Source organism: Oncorhynchus keta, chromosome 30 (genome assembly GCF_023373465.1).
Source record: "Oncorhynchus keta strain PuntledgeMale-10-30-2019 chromosome 30, Oket_V2, whole genome shotgun sequence".
NCBI classification, from domain to species: Eukaryota; Metazoa; Chordata; class Actinopteri; order Salmoniformes; family Salmonidae; genus Oncorhynchus; species Oncorhynchus keta.
The window spans coordinates 1,562,808-1,589,436 of NC_068450.1; the positions used below are offsets into that span (position 1 = coordinate 1,562,808).

Consider the following 26,629-nt stretch of genomic DNA (forward strand, 5'->3'; position numbering starts at 1 on the left):
AATGCTCTGAATGTGGTTGGCCTCGCTATAGCTAGTAGTTTAGAAAAGGGGTCTGAATACTTACCGAATGCTCTGAATGTGGTTGGCCTAGCTATAGCTAGTAGTTTAGAAAAGGGGTCTGAATACTTACCGAATGCTCTGAATGTGGTTGGCCTCGCTACAGCTAGCAGTTTAGAAAAGGGGTCTGAATACTTACCGAATGCTCTGAATGTGGTTGGCCTCGCTATAGCTAGTAGTTTAGAAAAGGGGTCTGAATACTTACCGAATGCTCTGAATGTGGTTGGCCTAGCTATAGCTAGTAGTTTAGAAAAGGGTCTGAATACTTACCGAATGCTCTGAATGTGGTTGGCCTCGCTATAGCTAGTAGTTTAGAAAAGGGGTCTGAATACTTACCGAATGCTCTGAATGTGGTTGGCCTCGCTATATCTAGTAGTTTAGAAAAGGGGTCTGAATACTTACCGAATGCTCTGAATGTGGTTGGCCTCGCTATAGCTAGTAGTTTAGAAAAGGGGTCTGAATACTTACCGAATTCTCTGAATGTGGTTGGCCTAGCTATAGCTAGCAGTTTAGAAAAGGGGTCTGAATACTTACCGAATGCTCTGAATGTGGTTGGCCTAGCTATAGCTAGCAGTTTAGAAAAGGGGTCTGAATACTTACCGAATGCTCTGAATGTGGTTGGCCTCGCTACAGCTAGTAGTTTAGAAAAGGGGTCTGAATACTTACCGAATGCTCTGAATGTGGTTCGCCTCGCGACAGCTAGCAGTTTAGAAAAGGGGTCTGAATACTTACCGAATGCTCTGAATGTGGTTGGCCTAGCTATAGCTAGCAGTTTAGAAAAGGGGTCTGAATACTTACCGAATGCTCTGAATGTGGTTGGCCTCGCTACAGCTAGTAGTTTAGAAAAGGGTCTGAATACTTACCGAATGCTCTGAATGTGGTTGGCCTCGCTACAGCTAGTAGTTTAGAAAAGGGGTCTGAATACTTACCGAATGCTCTGAATGTGGTTGGCCTAGCTATAGCTAGCAGTTTAGAAAAGGGGTCTGAATACTTACCGAATGCTCTGAATGTGGTTGGCCTAGCTATAGCTAGCAGTTTAGAAAAGGGTCTGAATACTTACCGAATGCTCTGAATGTGGTTGGCCTAGCTATAGCTAGCAGTTTAGAAAAAGGGGTCTGAATACTTACCGAATGCTCTGAATGTGGTTGGCCTAGCTATAGCTAGCAGTTTAGGAAAGGGGTCTGAATACTTACCGAATGCTCTGAATGTGGTTGGCCTAGCTATAGCTAGCAGTTTAGAAAAGGGGTCTGAATACTTACCGAATGCTCTGAATGTGGTTGGCCTCGCTACAGCTAGCAGTTTAGAAAAGGGGTCTGAATACTTACCGAATGCTCTGAATGTGGTTGGCCTCGCTATAGCTAGCAGTTTAGAAAAGGGGTTTGAATACTTACCGAATGCTCTGAATGTGGTTGGCCTCGCTATAGCTAGTAGTTTAGAAAAGGGGTCTGAATACTTACCGAATGCTCTGAATGTGGTTGGCCTAGCTATAGCTAGCAGTTTAGAAAAGGGGTCTGAATACTTACCGAATGCTCTGAATGTGGTTGGCCTAGCTATAGCTAGCAGTTTAGAAAAGGGGTCTGAATACTTACCGAATGCTCTGAATGTGGTTGGCCTCGCTATAGCTAGCAGTTTAGAAAAGGGGTCTGAATACTTACCGAATGCTCTGAATGTGGTTGGCCTAGCTATAGCTAGCAGTTTAGAAAAGGGGTCTGAATACTTACCGAATGCTCTGAATGTGGTTGGCCTAGCTATAGCTAGCAGTTTAGAAAAGGGGTCTGAATACTTACCGAATGCTCTGAATGTGGTTGGCCTCGCTACAGCTAGCAGTTTAGAAAAGGGGTCTTAATACTTACCGAATGCTCTGAATGTGGTTGGCCTCGCTATAGCTAGTAGTTTAGAAAAGGGGTCTGAATACTTACCGAATGCTCTGAATGTGGTTGGCCTAGCTATAGCTAGTAGTTTAGAAAAGGGGTCTGAATACTTACCGAATGCTCTGAATGTGGTTGGCCTCGCTACAGCTAGCAGTTTAGAAAAGGGGTCTGAATACTTACCGAATGCTCTGAATGTGGTTGGCCTCGCTATAGCTAGTAGTTTAGAAAAGGGGTCTGAATACTTACCGAATGCTCTGAATGTGGTTGGCCTAGCTATAGCTAGTAGTTTAGAAAAGGGGTCTGAATACTTACCGAATGCTCTGAATGTGGTTGGCCTCGCTATAGCTAGTAGTTTAGAAAAGGGGTCTGAATACTTACCGAATGCTCTGAATGTGGTTGGCCTCGCTATAGCTAGTAGTTTAGAAAAGGGGTCTGAATACTTACCGAATGCTCTGAATGTGGTTGGCCTCGCTATAGCTAGTAGTTTAGAAAAGGGGTCTGAATACTTACCGAATGCTCTGAATGTGGTTGGCCTAGCTATAGCTAGCAGTTTAGAAAAGGGGTCTGAATACTTACCGAATTCTCTGAATGTGGTTGGCCTAGCTATAGCTAGCAGTTTAGAAAAGGGGTCTGAATACTTACCGAATGCTCTGAATGTGTTTGGCCTAGCTATAGCTAGCAGTTTAGAAAAGGGGTCTGAATACTTACCGAATGCTCTGAATGTGGTTGGCCTCGCTACAGCTAGTAGTTTAGAAAAGGGGTCTGAATACTTACCGAATGCTCTGAATGTGGTTCGCCTCGCGACAGCTAGCAGTTTAGAAAAGGGGTCTGAATACTTACCGAATGCTCTGAATGTGGTTGGCCTAGCTATAGCTAGCAGTTTAGAAAAGGGGTCTGAATACTTACCGAATGCTCTGAATGTGGTTGGCCTCGCTACAGCTAGTAGTTTAGAAAAGGGGTCTGAATACTTACCGAATGCTCTGAATGTGGTTGGCCTCGCTACAGCTAGTAGTTTAGAAAAGGGGTCTGAATACTTACCGAATGCTCTGAATGTGGTTGGCCTAGCTATAGCTAGCAGTTTAGAAAAGGGGTCTGAATACTTACCGAATGCTCTGAATGTGGTTGGCCTAGCTATAGCTAGCAGTTTAGAAAAGGGGTCTGAATACTTACCGAATGCTCTGAATGTGGTTGGCCTAGCTATAGCTAGCAGTTTAGAAAAGGGGTCTGAATACTTACCGAATGCTCTGAATGTGGTTGGCCTAGCTATAGCTAGCAGTTTAGGAAAGGGGTCTGAATACTTACCGAATGCTCTGAATGTGGTTGGCCTAGCTATAGCTAGCAGTTTAGAAAAGGGGTCTGAATACTTACCGAATGCTCTGAATGTGGTTGGCCTCGCTACAGCTAGCAGTTTAGAAAAGGGGTCTGAATACTTACCGAATGCTCTGAATGTGGTTGGCCTCGCTATAGCTAGCAGTTTAGAAAAGGGGTCTGAATACTTACCGAATGCTCTGAATGTGGTTGGCCTCGCTATAGCTAGTAGTTTAGAAAAGGGTCTGAATACTTACCGAATGCTCTGAATGTGGTTGGCCTAGCTATAGCTAGCAGTTTATAAAAGGGGTCTGAATACTTACCGAATGCTCTGAATGTGGTTGGCCTCGCTATAGCTAGCAGTTTAGAAAAGGGGTCTGAATACTTACCGAATGCTCTGAATGTGGTTGGCCTAGCTATAGCTAGCAGTTTAGAAAAGGGGTCTGAATACTTACCGAATGCTCTGAATGTGGTTGGCCTAGCTATAGCTAGCAGTTTAGAAAAGGGGTCTGAATACTTACCGAATGCTCTGAATGTGGTTGGCCTCGCTACAGCTAGCAGTTTAGAAAAGGGGTCTGAATACTTACCGAATGCTCTGAATGTGGTTGGCCTCGCTATAGCTAGTAGTTTAGAAAAGGGGTCTGAATACTTACCGAATGCTCTGAATGTGGTTGGCCTAGCTATAGCTAGTAGTTTAGAAAAGGGTCTGAATACTTACCGAATGCTCTGAATGTGGTTGGCCTCGCTACAGCTAGCAGTTTAGAAAAGGGGTCTGAATACTTACCGAATGCTCTGAATGTGGTTGGCCTCGCTATAGCTAGTAGTTTAGAAAAGGGGTCTGAATACTTACCGAATGCTCTGAATGTGGTTGGCCTAGCTATAGCTAGTAGTTTAGAAAAGGGGTCTGAATACTTACCGAATGCTCTGAATGTGGTTGGCCTCGCTATAGCTAGTAGTTTAGAAAAGGGGTCTGAATACTTACCGAATGCTCTGAATGTGGTTGGCCTCGCTACAGCTAGTAGTTTAGAAAAGGGGTCTGAATACTTACCGAATGCTCTGAATGTGGTTGGCCTAGCTATAGCTAGCAGTTTAGAAAAGGGGTCTGAATACTTACCGAATGCTCTGAATGTGGTTGGCCTAGCTATAGCTAGCAGTTTAGAAAAGGGGTCTGAATACTTACCGAATGCTCTGAATGTGGTTGGCCTAGCTATAGCTAGCAGTTTAGAAAAGGGGTCTGAATACTTACCGAATGCTCTGAATGTGGTTGGCCTAGCTATAGCTAGCAGTTTAGGAAAGGGGTCTGAATACTTACCGAATGCTCTGAATGTGGTTGGCCTAGCTATAGCTAGCAGTTTAGAAAAGGGGTCTGAATACTTACCGAATGCTCTGAATGTGGTTGGCCTCGCTACAGCTAGCAGTTTAGAAAAGGGGTCTGAATACTTACCGAATGCTCTGAATGTGGTTGGCCTCGCTATAGCTAGCAGTTTAGAAAAGGGGTCTGAATACTTACCGAATGCTCTGAATGTGGTTGGCCTCGCTATAGCTAGTAGTTTAGAAAAGGGGTCTGAATACTTACCGAATGCTCTGAATGTGGTTGGCCTAGCTATAGCTAGCAGTTTATAAAAGGGTCTGAATACTTACCGAATGCTCTGAATGTGGTTGGCCTCGCTATAGCTAGTAGTTTAGAAAAGGGGTCTGAATACTTACCGAATGCTCTGAATGTGGTTGGCCTAGCTATAGCTAGCAGTTTAGAAAATGGGTCTGAATACTTACCGAATGCTCTGAATGTGGTTGGCCTCGCTATAGCTAGCAGTTTAGAAAAGGGGTCTGAATACTTACCGAATGCTCTGAATGTGGTTGGCCTAGCTATAGCTAGCAGTTTAGAAAAGGGTCTGAATACTTACCGAATGCTCTGAATGTGTTGGCCTCGCTATAGCTAGCAGTTTAGAAAAGGGGTCTGAATACTTACCGAATGCTCTGAATGTGGTTGGCCTAGCTACAGCTAGTAGTTTAGAAAAGGGGTCTGAATACTTACCGAATGCTCTGAATGTGGTTGGCCTCGCTACAGCTAGTAGTTTAGAAAAGGGGTCTGAATACTTACCGAATGCTCTGAATGTGGTTCGCCTCGCGACAGCTAGCAGTTTAGAAAAGGGGTCTGAATACTTACCGAATGCTCTGAATGTGGTTGGCCTAGCTATAGCTAGCAGTTTAGAAAAGGGGTCTGAATACTTACCGAATGCTCTGAATGTGGTTGGCCTCGCTACAGCTAGTAGTTTAGAAAAGGGGTCTGAATACTTACCGAATGCTCTGAATGTGGTTGGCCTCGCTACAGCTAGTAGTTTAGAAAAGGGGTCTGAATACTTACCGAATGCTCTGAATGTGGTTGGCCTAGCTATAGCTAGCAGTTTAGAAAAGGGGTCTGAATACTTACCGAATGCTCTGAATGTGGTTGGCCTAGCTATAGCTAGCAGTTTAGAAAAGGGTCTGAATACTTACCGAATGCTCTGAATGTGGTTGGCCTAGCTATAGCTAGCAGTTTAGAAAAGGGTCTGAATACTTACCGAATGCTCTGAATGTGGTTGGCCTAGCTATAGCTAGCAGTTTAGGAAAGGGTCTGAATACTTACCGAATGCTCTGAATGTGGTTGGCCTAGCTATAGCTAGCAGTTTAGAAAAGGGGTCTGAATACTTACCGAATGCTCTGAATGTGGTTGGCCTCGCTACAGCTAGCAGTTTAGAAAAGGGGTCTGAATACTTACCGAATGCTCTGAATGTGGTTGGCCTCGCTATAGCTAGCAGTTTAGAAAAGGGGTCTGAATACTTACCGAATGCTCTGAATGTGGTTGGCCTCGCTATAGCTAGTAGTTTAGAAAAGGGGTCTGAATACTTACCGAATGCTCTGAATGTGGTTGGCCTAGCTATAGCTAGCAGTTTATAAAAGGGGTCTGAATACTTACCGAATGCTCTGAATGTGGTTGGCCTCGCTATAGCTAGCAGTTTAGAAAAGGGGTCTGAATACTTACCGAATGCTCTGAATGTGGTTGGCCTAGCTATAGCTAGCAGTTTAGAAAAGGGGTCTGAATACTTACCGAATGCTCTGAATGTGGTTGGCCTAGCTATAGCTAGCAGTTTAGAAAAGGGGTCTGAATACTTACCGAATGCTCTGAATGTGGTTGGCCTCGCTACAGCTAGCAGTTTAGAAAAGGGTCTGAATACTTACCGAATGCTCTGAATGTGGTTGGCCTCGCTATAGCTAGTAGTTTAGAAAAGGGGTCTGAATACTTACCGAATGCTCTGAATGTGGTTGGCCTAGCTATAGCTAGTAGTTTAGAAAAGGGGTCTGAATACTTACCGAATGCTCTGAATGTGGTTGGCCTCGCTACAGCTAGCAGTTTAGAAAAGGGGTCTGAATACTTACCGAATGCTCTGAATGTGGTTGGCCTCGCTATAGCTAGTAGTTTAGAAAAGGGGTCTGAATACTTACCGAATGCTCTGAATGTGGTTGGCCTAGCTATAGCTAGTAGTTTAGAAAAGGGGTCTGAATACTTACCGAATGCTCTGAATGTGGTTGGCCTCGCTATAGCTAGTAGTTTAGAAAAGGGGTCTGAATACTTACCGAATGCTCTGAATGTGGTTGGCCTCGCTACAGCTAGTAGTTTAGAAAAGGGGTCTGAATACTTACCGAATGCTCTGAATGTGGTTGGCCTAGCTATAGCTAGCAGTTTAGAAAAGGGGTCTGAATACTTACCGAATGCTCTGAATGTGGTTGGCCTAGCTATAGCTAGCAGTTTAGAAAAGGGGTCTGAATACTTACCGAATGCTCTGAATGTGGTTGGCCTAGCTATAGCTAGCAGTTTAGAAAAGGGGTCTGAATACTTACCGAATGCTCTGAATGTGGTTGGCCTAGCTATAGCTAGCAGTTTAGGAAAGGGGTCTGAATACTTACCGAATGCTCTGAATGTGGTTGGCCTAGCTATAGCTAGCAGTTTAGAAAAGGGGTCTGAATACTTACCGAATGCTCTGAATGTGGTTGGCCTCGCTACAGCTAGCAGTTTAGAAAAGGGGTCTGAATACTTACCGAATGCTCTGAATGTGGTTGGCCTCGCTATAGCTAGCAGTTTAGAAAAGGGGTCTGAATACTTACCGAATGCTCTGAATGTGGTTGGCCTCGCTATAGCTAGTAGTTTAGAAAAGGGGTCTGAATACTTACCGAATGCTCTGAATGTGGTTGGCCTAGCTATAGCTAGCAGTTTATAAAAGGGGTCTGAATACTTACCGAATGCTCTGAATGTGGTTGGCCTCGCTATAGCTAGTAGTTTAGAAAAGGGGTCTGAATACTTACCGAATGCTCTGAATGTGGTTGGCCTAGCTATAGCTAGCAGTTTAGAAAATGGGTCTGAATACTTACCGAATGCTCTGAATGTGGTTGGCCTCGCTATAGCTAGCAGTTTAGAAAAGGGGTCTGAATACTTACCGAATGCTCTGAATGTGGTTGGCCTAGCTATAGCTAGCAGTTTAGAAAAGGGGTCTGAATACTTACCGAATGCTCTGAATGTGTTGGCCTCGCTATAGCTAGCAGTTTAGAAAAGGGGTCTGAATACTTACCGAATGCTCTGAATGTGGTTGGCCTAGCTATAGCTAGCAGTTTAGAAAAGGGGTCTGAATACTTACTGAATGCTCTGAATGTGGTTGGCCTAGCTATAGCTAGCAGTTTAGAAAAGGGGTCTGAATACTTACCGAATGCTCTGAATGTGGTTGGCCTCGCTATAGCTAGCAGTTTAGAAAAGGGTCTGAATACTTACCGAATGCTCTGAATGTGGTTGGCCTAGCTATAGCTAGCAGTTTAGAAAAGGGGTCTGAATACTTAACGAATGCTCTGAATGTGGTTGGCCTAGCTATAGCTAGCAGTTTAGAAAAGGGGTCTGAATACTTACCGAATGCTCTGAATGTGGTTGGCCTCGCTATAGCTAGCAGTTTAGAAAAGGGGTCTGAATACTTACCGAATGCTCTGAATGTGGTTGGCCTAGCTATAGCTAGCAGTTTAGAAAAGGGGTCTGAATACTTACCGAATGCTCTGAATGTGGTTGGCCTAGCTATAGCTAGCAGTTTAGAAAAGGGGTCTGAATACTTACTGAATGCTCTGAATGTGGTTGGCCTAGCTATAGCTAGCAGTTTAGAAAAGGGGTCTGAATACTTACCGAATGCTCTGAATGTGGTTGGCCTCGCTATAGCTAGTAGTTTAGAAAAGGGGTCTGAATACTTACCGAATGCTCTGAATGTGGTTGTCCTCGCTATAGCTAGCAGTTTTGAAAAGGGGTCTGAATACTTACCGAATGCTCTGAATGTCGTTGGCCTAGCTATAGCTAGCAGTTTAGAAAAGGGGTCTGAATACTTACCGGATGCTCTGAATGTGGTTGGCCTCGCTATAGCTAGTAGTTTAGAAAAGGGGTCTGAATACTTACCGAATGCTCTGAATGTGGTTGGCCTAGCTATAGCTAGCAGTTTAGAAAAGGGGTCTGAATACTTACCGAATGCTCTGAATGTGGTTGTCCTCGCTATAGCTAGCAGTTTTGAAAAGGGGTCTGAATACTTACCGAATGCTCTGAATGTGGTTGGCCTAGCTATAGCTAGCAGTTTAGAAAAGGGGTCTGAATACTTACCGAATGCTCTGTTTGTGGTTGGCCTAGCTATAGCTAGCAGTTTGGAAAAGGGGTCTGAATACTTACCGAATGCTCTGAATGTGGTTGGCCTAGCTATAGCTAGCAGTTTAGAAAAGGGGTCTGAATACTTACCGAATGCTCTGAATGTGGTTGGCCTCGCTATAGCTAGCAGTTTAGAAATGGGGTCTGAATACTTACCGAATGCTCTGAATGTGGTTGGCCTCGCTATAGCTAGCAGTTTAGAAAAGGGTCTGAAAACTTACCGAATGCTCTGAATGTGGTTGGCCTAGCTATAGCTAGCAGTTTAGAAAAGGGTCTGAATACTTACCGAATGCTCTGAATGTGGTTGGCCTAGCTATAGCTAGCAGTTTAGAAAAGGGGTCTGAATACTTACCGAATGCTCTGAATGTGGTTGGCCTGGCTATAGCTAGCAGTTTAGAAAAGGGGTCTGAATACTTACCGAATGCTCTGAATGTGGTTGGCCTCGCTATAGCTAGCAGTTTAGAAAAGGGGTCTGAATACTTACCGAATGCACTGAATGTGGTTGGCCTCGCTATAGCTAGTAGTTTAGAAAAGGGGTCTGAATACTTACCGAATGCTCTGAATGTGGTTGGCCTCGCTATAGCTAGCAGTTTAGAAAAGGGGTCTGAATACTTACCGAATGCTCTGAATGTGGTTGGCCTAGCTATAGCTAGCAGTTTAGAAAAGGGATCTGAATACTTACCGAATGCTCTGAATGTGGTTGGCCTCGCTATAGCTAGTAGTTTAGAAAAGGGGTCTGAATACTTACCGAATGCTCTGAATGTGGTTGGCCTCGCTATAGCTAGCAGTTTAGAAAAGGGGTCTGAATACTTACCGAATGCTCTGAATGTGGTTGGCCTCGCTATAGCTAGTAGTTTAGAAAAGGGGTCTGAATACTTACCGAATGCTCTGAATGTGGTTGGCCTCGCTATAGCTAGCAGTTTAGAAAAGGGGTCTGAATACTTACCGAATGCTCTGAATGTGGTTGGCCTAGCTATAGCTAGCAGTTTAGAAAAGGGGTCTGAATACTTACCGAATGCTCTGAATGTGGTTGGCCTAGCTATAGCTAGCAGTTTAGAAAAGGGGTCTGAATACTTACCGAATGCTCTGAATGTGGTTGGCCTAGCTATAGCTAGCAGTTTAGAAAAGGGGTCTGAATACTTACCGAATGCTCTGAATGTGGTTGGCCTCGCTATAGCTAGCAGTTTAGAAAAGGGGTCTGAATACTTACCCGAATGCTCTGAATGTGGTTGGCCTAGCTATAGCTAGCTAGTAGTTTAGAAAAGGGGTCTGAATACTTACCGAATGCTCTGAATGTGGTTGGCCTAGCTATAGCTAGCTAGTAGTTTAGAAAAGGGGTCTGAATACTTACCGAATGCTCTGAATGTGGTTGGCCTCGCTATAGCTAGTAGTTTAGAAAAGGGGTCTGAATACTTACCGAATGCTCTGAATGTGGTTGGCCTCGCTATAGCTAGCAGTTTAGAAAAGGGGTCTGAATACTTACTGAATGCTCTGAATGTGGTTGGCCTAGCTATAGCTAGCAGTTTAGAAAAGCTGAAGCTACCTTGTCCTGTGAATTCTTCCCAGCTGTGTAACCCTTGTCGTCCATCTTGTTCTCTAGGACTCGGTTCAGGATAGAGATGAACAAGGCAGACAACGAGGCAGGAAACGCTGCTATTGACTCTTTACTCAACTACGAGACCGTAAAAGGTGAGACCGTTTCTCTCTCTCCACCTCTCTGCTCTCTCCTTCTCCACCTTTCTTCTCCACCTAAATCGTCTGCTGCTCAGTGTCATGGATAGATATTCATGTTATTTGGAGGAATTAATCCACCCCTGCCCAGACATCCACAATACCCCCTCCCCTGCCCAGACATCCACAATACCCCCCCGCCCAGACATCCACAATTACCCCCCCGCCCAGACATCCACAATACCCCCCCCCGCCCAGACATCCACAATACCCCCCTCGCCCAGACATCCACAATACCCCCCACCCAGACATCCACAATACCCCCCCGCCCCGCCCAGACATCCACAATACCCCCCTCTCCAGCACATGTACAGGTGTTATCACAGTGTTTAATAGTCACAACCAATGGTGTCCTGGTGGGCAGGCAGTCGGCACCTAATGGTGTCCTGGAGGGAGTACAGGAGGGGACTGAGGACGCACCCTGGTGTTTAGGAGGTAATGTTGCCTACCTTCACCACCTGGGGGCGGCCCGTCAGGAAGTCCAGGACCCAGTTTTTCAGACCCAGAGCTGTGAGCTTTGTAATTAACTTAAAGGACATTATGGTGTTGAAGGCCGAGCTGTAGTCGATGAACATCATTCTCACACATGCATTTATTTAGTCCAGGTGGGTAAGGGCAGTGTGCATTGCATTGTGAAAAGACTCTGGGGATGAGCATGTGCCCATTGTTCCTCTTTAGTGCAAATAAAAGCCTTGAGTGGTGAGTTGATGCAATTCCAAGTCAGGAAGATTAAACTCTCAGACTCAGGAAGACATCAAACTCAGACTAAAAAGAAAGGTTTTATTTGCCCATATAAAGTCTGTTATTAGCGAGTATATTTTAAACGTATTTCTTTGGTGGGCTAAGCTTTGTTATTTATTTGTCACTATTGATTCAACTTATTAGGTATATAATCAGCCGGGAATCTCCAGATCTTCCTGGTTTTAATAGAAGTGAAATAACAGTTTGATACATGGATCTAGGAAGCTCTGAATCTCCAGATCGTCCTGGTTTTAATAGAAGTGAAATAACAGTTTGATACATGGATCTAGGAAGCTCTGACTCTCCAGATCTTCCTGGTTTTAATAGAAGTGAAATAACAGTTTGATACATGGATCTAGGAAGCTCTGAATCTCCAGATCTTCCTGGTTTTAATAGAAGTGAAATAACAGTTTGATACATGGATCTAGGAAGCTCTGAATCTCCAGATCTTCCTGGTTTTAATAGAAGTGAAATAACAGTTTGATACATGGATCTAGGAAGCTCTGAATCTCCAGATCGTCCTGGTTTTAATAGAAGTGAAATAACAGTTTGATACATGGATCTAGGAAGCTCTGAATCTCCAGATCTTCCTGGTTTTAATAGAAGTGAAATAACAGTTTGATACATGGATCTAGGAAGCTCTGAATCTCCAGATCTTCCTGGTTTTAATAGAAGTGAAATAACAGTTTGATACATGGATCTAGGAAGCTCTGAATCTCCAGATCTTCCTGGTTTTAATAGAAGTGAAATAACAGTTTGATACATGGATCTAGGAAGCTCTGAATCTCCAGATCTTCCTGGTTTTAATAGAAGTGAAATAACAGTTTGATACATGGATCTAGGAAGCTCTGAATCTCCAGATCTTCCTGGTTTTAATAGAAGTGAAATAACAGTTTGATACATGGATCTAGGAAGCTCTGACTCTCCAGATCTTCCTGGTTTTAATAGAAGTGAAATAACAGTTTGATACATGGATCTAGGAAGCTCTGAATCTCCAGATCTTCCTGGTTTTAATAGAAGTGAAATAACAGTTTGATACATGGATCTAGGAACCTCTGAATCTCCAGATCTTCCTGGTTTTAATAGAAGTGAAATAACAGTTTGATACATGGATCTAGGAAGCTCTGAATCTCCAGATCTTCCTGGTTTTAATAGAAGTGAAATAACAGTTTGATACATGGATCTAGGAAGCTCTGACTCTCCAGATCTTCCTGGTTTTAATATAAGTGAAATAACAGTTTGATACATGGATCTAGGAAGCTCTGAATCTCCAGATCTTCCTGGTTTTAATAGAAGTGAAATAACAGTGTGATACATGGATCTAGGAACCTCTGAATCTCCAGACAGTTGTGAAGAGGACAACACCTTTTCTCCCTCAGGAGACTAGCATGGGTCCAAACATACCAAGACAGTTGTGAAGAGGACAACACCGTTTCTCCCTCAGGAGACTAGCATGGTCCAAACATACCAAGACAGTTGTGAAGAGGACAACACCTTTTCTCCCTCAGGAGACTAGCATGGGTCCAAACATACCAAGACAGTTGTGAAGAGGACAACACCGTTTCTCCCTCAGGAGACTAGCATGGTCCAAACATACCAAGACAGTTGTGAAGAGGACAACACCTTTTCTCCCTCAGGAGACTAGCATGGGTCCAAACATACCAAGACAGTTGTGAAGAGGACAACACCTTTTCTCCCTCAGGAGACTAGCATGGGTCCAAACATACCAAGACAGTTGTGAAGAGGACAACACCTTTTCTCCCTCAGGAGACTAGCATGGGTCCCCAGATCCTCCGTTTTTTACAGCTGCACCCTCGAGAGCATCCTGACCGGTTGCATCACCGCCTGGTATGGCAACTGCTCGACATCTGACCGTAAGGCTCTACAGAGGGTTGTGCGGTTCATCCCTGGGGCCAAGCTTCCTGCCATCCAGGACCTATATCCTACGTGTGTCAGAGGAAAGCCCGAAAAATTGTCAAGACTCTAGCCACCCTAGTCATAGACTGTTATCTCTGCTACTGCCCACAACCGGTACCGGAGCGCCAAGTCGAGGACCAAAAGGCTCCTTAAACAGCTTCTACCCCCAAGCCATAAGATGCTGAACAATAAATCAAATAGACCCCCTTTTGTTTTTACACTGCTGCGATTTGATGTTGATTTATGCGTAGTCACTTTACACGTTACATTGACTCAGTACCGGTACCTCCTGTATATAATAATATATAATATATGCCATTTAGCAGATGCTTTTATCCAAAGCGACTTACAGTCATGTGTGCATACATTCTACGTATGGGTGGTCCCGGAATCGAACCCACTACCCTGGCGTTACAAGCGCCATGCTCTACCAACTGAGCTACAGAAGGACCATATATATGTATGTATGTATGTATGTATGTATGTATGTATGTATGTATGTATGTATGTATGTATGTATGTATGTATGTATGTATGTATGTATGTATGTATGTATGTATGTATGTATGTATGTATGTATGTATGTATGTATGTATGTATGTATGTATGTATGTATGTATACATATATATATATGGGTATAATATATGGGTATAATATATGGGTATAATATATGGGTATATATATATATATGGGTATATTATATGGGTATATATATATATATGGGTATATTATATGGGTATATATATATATGGGTATATATATATATATATATATATATATGGGTATAATATATGGGTATATATATATATATGGGTATATTATATGGGTATATATATATATATGGGTATATTATATGGGTATATATATATATGGGTATATATATATATATATATATATATATATATATATATATGGGTATAATATATGGGTATATATATATGGGTATATATATATATATGGGTATATTATATGGGTATATATATATATGGGTATATATATATATATATATATATGGGTATAATATATGGGTATATATATATATGGGTATATATATATATATATATATATATATATATGGGTATAATATATGGGTATATATATATGGGTATATTATATGGGTATAATATATGGGTATAATATATGGGTATATATATATATATGGGTATATTATATGGGTATATATATATATATGGGTATATTATATGGGTATATATATATATGGGTATATATATATATATATATATATATGGGTATAATATATGGGTATATATATATGGGTATATATATATATATGGGTATATTATATGGGTATATATATATATGGGTATATATATATATATATATATATATATATGGTATATATATATATATGGGTATATATATATATATGGGTATATTATATGGGTATATATATATATGGGTATATATATATATATATATATATATATGGGTATATATATGGGTATATATATATATATGGGTATATTATATGGGTATATATATATATATATGGGTATATTATGTGTGTGTATATATATATATATATATATGGGTATATTAGGTGTGTGTGTGTGTATATATATATATGGGTATATTAGGTGTGTGTGTATATATATATATATATATATATATATATATATATATATATATATATATATACACCTAATATACCCATATATATATATATATATATATATATATATATATATATACACCTAATATACCATATATATATATATATATGGGTATATATATATTAAATAGGCAAATGTGTATAGTATATTGATAATGTATCTTATCACACGTGTACAGCATACAGATAGAGCCTTTGAGTAGAAAGTCTGTCAGACAGCGTGAGAGCTGTGGTCCTGCTGTAGCTCAGTTGGTAGAGCATGGCGCTTGTAACGCCAGGGTAGTGGGTTCGATTCCGGGACCACCCATACGTAGAATGTATGCACACATGACTGTAAGTCGCTTTGGATAAAAGCGTCTGCTGAATGGCATATATTATTATATTATTATTATTATTAGAGCTGCTGAAACAGCATCCCAAACAACTAATACATAGGAAGCCAGGCTTCACCTGATCTTACCTGACCTCACCTGATCTTACCTGACCTCACCTGATCTTACCTGACCTCACCTGATCTTACCTGACCTCACCTGATCTTACCTGACCTCACCTGATCTTACCTGATCTCACCTGATCTTACCTGACCTCACCTGACCTTACCTGACCTCACCTTACCTCTCCCTCTCTCTGTTCCAGTATTCTACTACACGATACTGTCTGACCTCACCTGACCTTACCTGACCTCACCTGACCTTACCTGACCTCACCTTACCTGACCTCACCTGATCTTACCTGACCTCACCTGATCTTACCTGACCTCACCTGATCTTACCTGACCTCACCTGATCTTACCTGACCTCACCTGATCTTACCTGACCTCACCTGATCTTACCTGACCTCACCTGATCTTACCTGACCTCACCTGATCTTACCTGACCTCACCTGATCTTACCTGACCTCACCTGATCTTACCTGACCTCACCTGATCTTACCTGACCTTACCTGACCTCACCTGACCTTACCTGACCTCACCTGATCTTACCTGACCTCACCTGATCTTACCTGACCTCACCTGATCTTACCTGACCTCACCTGATCTTACCTGACCTCACCTGATCTTACCTGACCTCACCTGACCTTACCTGACCTCACCTTACCTCCCTCTCTCTCTGTTCCAGTATTCTACTACACGATACTGTCTGACCTCACCTGACCTTACCTGACCTCACCTTACCTCCCTCTCTCTCTGTTCCAGTATTCTACTACACGATACTGTCTGACCTCACCTGACCTTACCTGACCTTACCTGACCTCACCTTACCTCCCTCTCTCTCTGTTCCAGTATTCTACTACACGATACTGTCTGACCTTACCTGACCTCACCTTACCTGACCTGTCTGTCTTCATTCTCTATTACACAGTACTGTCTGACCTCACCTGACCTCACCTTACCTGACCTGACCTCACCTGTCTGTCTTCATTCTCTATTACACAGTCCTGTCTGACCTCACCTTACCTGACGTCACCTTACCTCACCTTACCTCACCTGTCTGTCTTCATTCTCTATTACACAGTACTGTCTGACCTCACCTTACCTCCTCCCTCTCTCTGTTCCAGTATTCTACTACACGATACTGTCTGACCTGACCTTACCTGACCTTACCTGACCTTACCTGACCTCACCTGACCTTACCTGACCTCACCCTACCTCCCTCTCTCTCTGTTCCAGTATTCTACTACACGATACTGTCTGACCTCACCTTACCTGACCTCACCTTACCTGACCTGTCTGTCTTCATTCTCTATTACACAGTACTGTCTGACCTCACCTTACCTGACCTGTCTGTCTTCATTCTCTATTACACAGTACTGTCTGACCTCACCTGACCTCACCTTACCTGACCTGACCTCACCTGTCTGTCTTCATTCTCTATTACACAGTCCTGTCTGACCTCACCTTACCTGACGCCACCTTACCTCACCTTACCTCACCTGTCTGTCTTCATTCTCTATTACACAGTACTGTCTGACCTCACCTTACCTCCCTCTCTCTGTTCCAGTATTCTACTACACGATACTGTCTGACCTCACCTGACCTGACCTCACCTGACCTTACCTGACCTCACCTGACCTTACCTGACCTCACCTTACCTCCCTCTCTCTGTTCCAGTATTTCAACAATGAGAAGTATGAAGCAGAGAAGTATGATGGTTATCTGAAGAGCTACGAGTCCTCCTCCCTGAAGACCACCTATACCCTGGCCATGCTCAACTTTGGACAGAGTGTCATCTTTAGTGTGGGCCTCACTGGTATCATGGTGCTAGCTAGCAAGGGGATCATGGCAGGTCAGTCTACCCCTACACCCTAACTACCACGAACCCCTACACCCTAACTACCACAAACCCCTACACCCTAACTAACCCGAAACCCTACACCCTGACTAACCCGAACCCCTACACCCTAACTACCACGAACCCCTACACCCTAACTAACCCGATTCCCTACACCCAAACTAACCCTAACCCCTACACCCAAACTAACCCTAACCCCTACACCCTAACCCCTACACCCTAACCCTTACACCCTAACCCCTACACCCTAACTAGCCCATATACCCTAACTAACCCCTACACCCTAACTAACCCAAACTAACCCTAACCCCTACACCCTAATCCCTACACCCTAACTAACCCCTACAGCCTAGCTAACCCCTACATCCTAATGCCTTACACCCTAACTAACCCTAACCCCTACACCCTAACTAACCCCTACACCCTAACCCTTCACCCTGGGGCGGCAGGGTAGCCTAGTGGTTAGAGCGTTGGACTAGTAAACGAAAGGTTGCAAGTTCAATTCCCCGAGCTGACAAGGTACAAATCTGTCGTTCTGCCCCTGAACAGGCAGTTAACCCACTGTTCCTAGGCCGTCATTGAAAATAAGAATATGTTCTGAACTGACTTGCCTGGTTAAATAAAGGTTAAAAAAAAAAATTATAATAATACATTTTAAAAAACCTAGTCCTACCAAGGGCATCATGACAGGTGAGGAGAGGGTCCAGAAATAGAATGTTGAGAACCCTTTCCAAATCAATTGACATTACAAAATCAACATTCCATTCCTGCAGATTCCTCTTTTAATCCGTTGTGGATGACAGTGTGTTGTTGACAGGTTCTATGACAGTAGGAGACCTGGTGATGGTGAATGGTCTGCTGTTCCAGCTCTCTCTGTCTCTTAACTTCCTGTTGTTGTTGACAGGTTCTATGACAGTAGGAGACCTGGTGATGGTGAATGGTCTGCTGTTCCAGCTCTCTCTGCCTCTTAACTTCCTGTTGTTGTTGACAGGTTCTATGACAGTAGGAGACCTGGTGATGGTGAATGGTCTGCTGTTCCAGCTCTCTCTGTCTCTTAACTTCCTGTTGTTGTTGACAGGCTCTATGTCAGTAGGAGACCTGGTGATGGTGAATGATCTGCTGTTCCAGCTCTCTCTGCCTCTTAACTTCCTGTTGTTGTTGACAGGTTCTATGTCAGTAGGAGACCTGGTGATGGTGAATGGTCTGCTGTTCCAGCTCTCTCTGCCTCTTAACTTCCTGGGCACCGTGTACAGAGAGACACGCCAGGCCCTGATCGACATGAATACACTCTTCACACTGCTCAGTGTTGACACCAAGATCAAGGTAACACAAGGTTTCCTAAGGGTTCTATACTTATAGTCCAGTTCCAGAACACTGTAATTACTGACTAGCTGCACACAGTATTCCTAAAGGTTCTATACGTATAGTCCAGTTCTAGAACACTGTAATTACTGACTAGATGCACACAGTATTCCTAAAGGTTCTATACCTTTGTCCAGTTCTAGAACACTGTCATTACTGACTAGATGCACACAGTATTCCTAAAGGTTCTATACCTTTTGTCCAGTTCTAGAACACTGTAATTACTGACTAGATGCACACAGTATTCCTAAAGGTTCTATACTTATAGTCCAGTTCCAGAACACTGTAATTACTGACTAGATGCACACAGTATTCCTAAAGGTTCTATACCTTTTTTCCAGTTCTAGAACACTGTAATTACTGACTAGATGCACACAGTAATCCTAAAGGTTCTATACTTATAGTCCAGTTCTAGAACACTTTAATTACTGACTATATGCACACAGTAATCCTAAAGGTTCTATACTTATAGTCCAGTTCTAGAACACTTTAATTACTGACTAGCTGCACACAGTAATCCTAAAGGTTCTATACTTATAGTCCAGTTCTAGAACACTGTAATTACTGACTAGATGCACACAGTAATCCTAAAGGTTCTATACTTATAGTCCAGTTCTAGAACACTGTAATTACTGACTAGCTGTACACAGTATTCCTAAAGGTTCTATACTTATAGTCCAGTTCTAGAACACTGTAATTACTGACTAGATGCACACAGTATTCCTAAAGGTTCTATACCTTTTGTCCAGTTCTAGAACACTGTAATTACTGACTAGATGCACACAGTATTCCTAAAGGTTCTATACTTATAGTCCAGTTCTAGAACACTGTAATTACTGACTAGCTGCACACAGTTTTCCTAAAGGTTAAGTTCTATACTTTTTGTCCAGTTCCAGAACACTGTAATTACTGACTAGCTGCACACAGTATTCCTAAAGGTTCTATACTTATAGTCCAGTTCTAGAACACTGTAATTACTGACTAGCTGCACACAGTAATCCTAAAGGTTCTATACTTATAGTCCAGTTCTAGAACACTGTAATTACTGACTAGATGCACACAGTATTCCTAAAGGTTCTATACTTATAGTTCAGTCTTAGAACACTTGAATTACTGACTAGCTGCACACAGTATTCCTAAAGGTTCTATACCTTTTGTCCAGTTCTAGAACACTGTAATTACTGACTAGCTGCACGCAGTAATCCTAAAGGTTCTATACTTTTTGTCCAGTTCTAGAACACTGTAATTACTGACTAGCTGCACACAGTATTCCTAAAGGTTCTATACTTATAGTCCAGTTCTAGAACACTGTAATTACTGACTAGCTGCACACAGTAATCCTAAAGGTTCTATACTTATAGTCCAGTTCTAGAACACTTTAATTACTGACTATATGCACACAGTAATCCTAAAGGTTCTATACTTATAGTCCAGTTCTAGAACACTTTAATTACTGACTAGCTGCACACAGTAATCCTAAAGGTTCTATACTTATAGTCCAGTTCTAGAACACTTTAATTACTGACTAGCTGCACACAGTAATCCTAAAGGTTCTATACTTATAGTCCAGTTCCTCTCTTCTGTCTATAGGAGAAGGAGCTGGCCTCTGCCCTCCTTGTGACCCCCTCCATCTCCCCAGGAGGGTTAGAGGTCAGGGGTTTGGGGTAAGTCTGTAGTAGTCCTAACTCTCCTGTCTCTCTACTCTAGGAAAGAGAGCTGGCCCCTCCTCTCTCCGTCACTCCTCAAGAAGCCACCATCAGGTTTGAGGATGTCTACTTTGAGTACCTGGAAGGACAGAAGGTTCTAGAGGGCGTCTCCTTCCAGGTGCCGGCTGGGAAGAAGGTGGCCATCGTAGGAGGGAGCGGATCAGGGTAAGCTCTCGTTTAGAAAGGCCTTGACCTTTCTGAAATGGTCATATGAAGTGCACTGGTCAACAGTAGGGTTACACATTTCTGGGAGCTTTCTCAAAGTCCCTGGAATTGTGAATAACCAGGAAATCCAGAATCGTTCAAGCAGGATTTCTGGAGAACCAGGACATTTTGGGAATGTTTCCAGGATTTCTGGAGAACCAGGACATTTTGGGAATGTTTCCAGGATTTCTGGAGAACCAGGACATTTTGGGAATGTTTCCAGGATTTCTGGAGAACCAGGACATTTTGGGAATGTTTCCAGGATTTCTGGAGAACCAGGACATTTTGGGAATGTTTCCAGGATTTCTGGAGAACCAGGACATTTTGGGAATGTTTCCAGTGTTCATCTGTAACATCCTGGTCTGGCCGTGTCTGATTGTCCATGTTTACATGCTCACAGTATTCCACCGCTTGAGGTCTTATTCAGGATAAGCCTTTTCTTGCAGTAAAAGGATACAACAAATGTGCATTTTGTCTCAGGTATTTCATCCACACCGTATTTCAACCACACCGTATTTCAACCACACACCGTATTTCAACCACACCGTATTTCAACCACACCGTATTTCAACCACACCGTATTTCAACCACACCGTATTTCAACCACACCGTATTTCAACCACACCGTATTTCAACCACATCGTATTTCAACCACACCGTATTTCAACCACACCGTATTTCAACCACACCGTATTTCATCCACACCGTATTTCATCCACACCGTATTTCAACCACACCGTATTTCAACCACACCGTATTTCAACCACACACCGTATTTCAACCACACCGTATTTCAACCACACACCGTATTTCAACCACACCGTATTTCAACCACACCGTATTTCAACCACACACCGTATTTCAACCACACCGTATTTCAACCACACACCGTATTTCAACCACACACCGTATTTCAACCACACCGTATTTCAACCACACCGTATTTCAACCACACACCGTATTTCAACCACACCGTATTTCAACCACACCGTATTTCAACCACACCGTATTTCAACCACACCGTATTTCAACCACACCGTATTTCAACCACATCGTATTTCAACCACACCGTATTTCAACCACACCGTATTTCAACCGCACCGTATTTCAACCGCACCGTATTTCAACCGCACCGTATTTCAACCACACCGTATTTCAACCGCACCGTATTTCAACCGCACCGTATTTCAACCACACCGTATTTCAACCGCACCGTATTTCAACCGCACCGTATTTCAACCACACCGTATTTCAACCACACCGTATTTCAACCACACCGTATTTCAACCACACACACCGTATTTCAACCACACCGTATTTCAACCACACCGTATTTCAACCACACCGTATTTCAACCACACCGTATTTCAACCACACCGTATTTCAACCACACCGTATTTCAACCACACCGTATTTCAACCACACCGTATTTCAACCACACCGTATTTCAACCACACCGTATTTCAACCGCACCGTATTTCAACCACACCGTATTTCAACCGCACCGTATTTCAACCGCACTGTATTTCAACCACACACCGTATTTCAACCACACACCGTATTTCAACCACACACCGTATTTCAACCACACCGTATTTCAACCACACCGTATTTCAACCACACCGTATTTCAACCACACCGTATTTCAACCACACCGTATTTCAACCACACCGTATTTCAACCACACCGTATTTCAACCACACCGTATTTCAACCACACCGTATTTCAACCACACCGTATTTCAACCACACCGTATTTCAACCACACACCCACCGTATTTCAACCACACCGTATTTCAACCACACACCGTATTTCAACCACACCGTATTTCAACCACACCGTATTTCAACCACACCGTATTTCAACCACACCGTATTTCAACCACACACCGTATTTCAACCACACCGTATTTCAACCACACCGTATTTCAACCACACACCGTATTTCAACCACACCGTATTTCAACCACACACCGTATTTCAACCACACCGTATTTCAACCACACCGTATTTCAACCACACCGTATTTCAACCACACACCGTATTTCAACCACACCGTATTTCAACCACACCGTATTTCAACCACACCGTATTTCAACCACATCGTATTTCAACCACACCGTATTTCAACCACACCGTATTTCAACCACACCGTATTTCAACCACACCGTATTTCAACCACACCGTATTTCAACCACACCGTATTTCAACCACATCAAATATGTCTTATCAGAAATATGTTCAATCATTTTCTCAGCTTTTGATTTCCTTAAAATCGGTCAAACTGATGACATTTGACATGTTGCAGGACCAATCTTTCCACTGTTTTGGATGCTGTTGAGTTTTCTCCCGGTTCCTGATGGAAACTGACAACTTTACCGGTGTTAACTACATTACTAGTTAATTCATTCTCTGTGTTAACTACATTACTAGTTAATTCATTCTCTGTGTTAACTACATTACTAGTTAATTCATTCTCTGTGTTAACTACATTACTAGTTAATTCATTCTCTGTGTTAACTACATTACTAGTTAATTCATTCTCTGTGTTAACTACATTACTAGTTAATTCATTCTCTGTGTTAACTACATTACTAGTTAATTCATTCTCTGTGTTAACTACATTACTAGTTAATTCATTCTTTGTCTTAACTACATTACTAGTTAATTCATTCTCTGTGTTAACTACATTACTAGTTAATTCATTCTCTGTGTTAACTACATTACTAGTTAATTCATTCTCTGTGTTAACTACATTACTAGTTAATTCATTCTCTGTGTTAACTACATTACTAGTTAATTCATTCTCTGTGTTAACTACATTACTAGTTAATTCATTCTTTGTCTTAACTACATTACTAGTTAATTCATTCTCTGTGTTAACTACATTACTAGTTAATTCATTCTCTGTGTTAACTACATTACTAGTTAATTCATTCTCTGTGTTAACTACATTACTAGTTAATTCATTCTCTGTGTTAACTACATTACTAGTTAATTCATTCTCTGTGTTAACTACATTACTAGTTAATTCATTCTCTGTGTTAACTACATTACTAGTTAATTCATTCTCTGTGTTAACTACATTACTAATGAATTAATTCTCTGTGTTAACTACATTACTAGTTAATTCATTCTTTGTCTTAACTACATTACTAATGAATTCATTCTCTGTGTTAACTACATTACTAGTTAATTCATTCTTTGTGTTAACTACATTACTAATGAATTAATTCTCTGTGTTAACTACATTACTAGTTAATTCATTCTCTGTGTTAACTACATTACTAATGAATGAATTCTCTGTGTTAACTACATTACTAGTTAATTCATTCTTTGTCTTAACTACATTACTAGTTAATTCATTCTCTGTGTTAACTACATTACTAATGAATTAATTCTCTGTGTTAACTACATTACTAGTTAATTCATTCTTTGTGTTAACTACATTACTAATGAATTAATTCTCTGTGTTAGCCTAGTGTTTAGAGCGTTGGACTAGTAACCGGAAGGTTGCGAGTTCAAACCCCGAGCTGACAAGGTACAAATCTGTCGTTCTGCCCCTGAACAGGCAGTTAACCCACTGTTCCCAGGCCGTCATTGAAAATAAGAATATGTTCTTAACTGACTTGCCTGGTTAAATAAAGGTAAAATAAAAAAAAAAAATTACTAGTTAATTCATTCTTTGTCTTAACTACATTACTAATGAATTAATTCTCTGTGTTAACTACATTACTAGTTAATTCATTCTCTGTGTTAACTACATTACTAATAAATGAATTATGTCGGTGTTAACTACATTACTAATAAATTCATTCTGTCGGTGTTAACTACATTACTAATAAATTAATTCTGTCTGTGTTAACTACATTACTAATGAATTCATTCTGTCGGTGTTAACTACATTACTAATGAATTAATTCTCGGTGTTAACTACATTACTAATAAATTAATTATGTCGGTGTTAACTACATTACTAATAAATTAATTCTGTCTGTGTTAACTACATTACTAATAAATTAATTCTGTCTGTGTTAACTACATTACTAATGAATTAATTCTCTGTGTTAACTACATTACTAATGAATTAATTCTGTCTGTGTTAACTACATTACTAATGAATTAATTCTGTCTGTGTTAACTACATTACTAATAAATTACTTCTGTCTGTGTTAACTACATTACTAATGAATTAATTCTCTGTGTTAACTACATTACTAATGAATTAATTCTGTCTGTGTTAACTACATTACTAATGAATTAATTCTGTCTGTGTTAACTACATTACTAATAAATTACTTCTGTCTGTGTTAACTACATTACTAATAAATTACTTCTGTCTGTGTTAACTACATTACTAATAAATTCATTCTGTCTGTGTTAACTACATTACTAATGAATTCATTCTGTCTGTGTTAACTACATTACTAATGAATTAATTCTCTGTGTTAACTACATTACTAATGAATTAATTCTCTGTGTTAACTACATTACTAATGAATTAATTCTCTGTGTTGACTACATTACTAATGAATTAATTCTCGGTGTAAGACGTTCTGCTGAGCACTACTTTATTTAGTCTTCTGGGGCAACAAGTTATGACAGAAGAGAAGCTGTATGTATCTAACTATAGTTGACGAACAAATGGCCTACCAAATGTCATTAATTATAATATAGTCTACCAAATGTCATTAATTATAATATGGTCTACCAAATGTCATTAATTATAATATGGTCTACCAAATGTCATTAATTATAATATAGCCTACCAAATGTCATTAATTATAATATAGTCTACCAAATGTCATTAATTATAATATGGTCTACCAAATGTCATTAATTATAATATAGCCTACCAAATGTCATTAATTATAATATGGTCTACCAAATGTCATTAATTATAATATAGCCTACCAAATGTCAGTAATTATAATATAGCCTTCCAAATGTCATTAATTATAATATAGCCTACCAAATGTCATTAATTATAATATGGTCTACCAAATGTCATTAATTATAATATGGTCTACCAAATGTCAGTAATTATAATATAGTCTACCAAATGTCATTAATTATAATATGGTCTACCAAATGTCATTAATTATAATATAGCCTACCAAATGTCAGTAATTATAATATAGCCTTCCAAATGTCATTAATTATAATATAGCCTACCAAATGTCAGTAATTATAATATAGCCTACCAAATGTCATTAATTATAATATAGCCTACCAAATGTCAGTAATTATAATATAGCCTACCAAATGTCATTAATTATAATATAGCCTACCAAATGTCAGTAATTATAATATAGCCTACCAAATGTCAGTAATTATAATATAGCCTACCAAATGTCAGTAATTATAATATAGTCTACCAAATGTCATTAATTATAATATGGTCTACCAAATGTCATTAATTATAATATGGTCTACCAAATGTCATTAATTATAATATAGCCTACCAAATGTCATTAATTATAATATAGTCTACCAAATGTCATTAATTATAATCAGAAACTTGTGTAAAATAGACTGCCACCCCTGATATGCCCTTCGCTAACAGTGAAAAACAAGATGTTGACATGCCACAGTATCCCGTCTCAGATCAGCATGTCCCAGGCATCTTATTCTGGTTTCACGTATATAATAATATATAATATATGCCATTTAGCAGACGCTTTTATCCAAAGCGACTTACAATCATGTGTGCATACATTCTACGTATGGGTGGTCCCGGGAATCGAACCCACTACCCTGGCGTTACAAGCGCCATGCTCTACCAACTGAGCTACAGAAGGACCACGTCACTCTGGGATACAAGCGGGGTTTATTGTAAACGGGATATGATGTCTATGTGGCCAACTCAAAAACAGGATAGTTGAGTCTCCTGAATAATAACGGGATATAGGTAGCATGTAAACATGGTCACTGGGTCTGGGATCTGTCTCGGTGTAGACACCCTTATTCACCAGCTCTACTTGGTACACGGCTGTTTCGCTAATCTGTTGTAGTGTTGAAGTGGAAATGTGCCTCTTATGGTCCTAACCTGTATTTAACTTGTCCTCTCCAATTATATCTGCAGATTCTGGGTTATAACCTTTAGG

The 26,629-nt window shown here is 41.0% G+C and overlaps 1 protein-coding gene across 9 annotated transcripts in view; it reads left to right on the forward strand.

Annotated features, from left to right (window-relative positions):
* abcb7 (ATP-binding cassette, sub-family B (MDR/TAP), member 7) overlaps positions 1–26,629 on the forward strand; it is a 201,946-nt gene that overhangs the window by 156,607 nt on the left and 18,710 nt on the right. The window contains exon 12 of one of the 9 annotated variants that reach the window (XM_052487124.1): positions 20,321–20,484. The exons of the other annotated variants lie outside the window; for them this stretch is intronic. Within the exon in view, the coding sequence (XP_052343084.1) occupies positions 20,321–20,484 (164 nt within the window). The remainder of the gene's footprint in view (positions 1–20,320; positions 20,485–26,629) is intronic. 9 annotated transcript variants of the gene reach the window in all.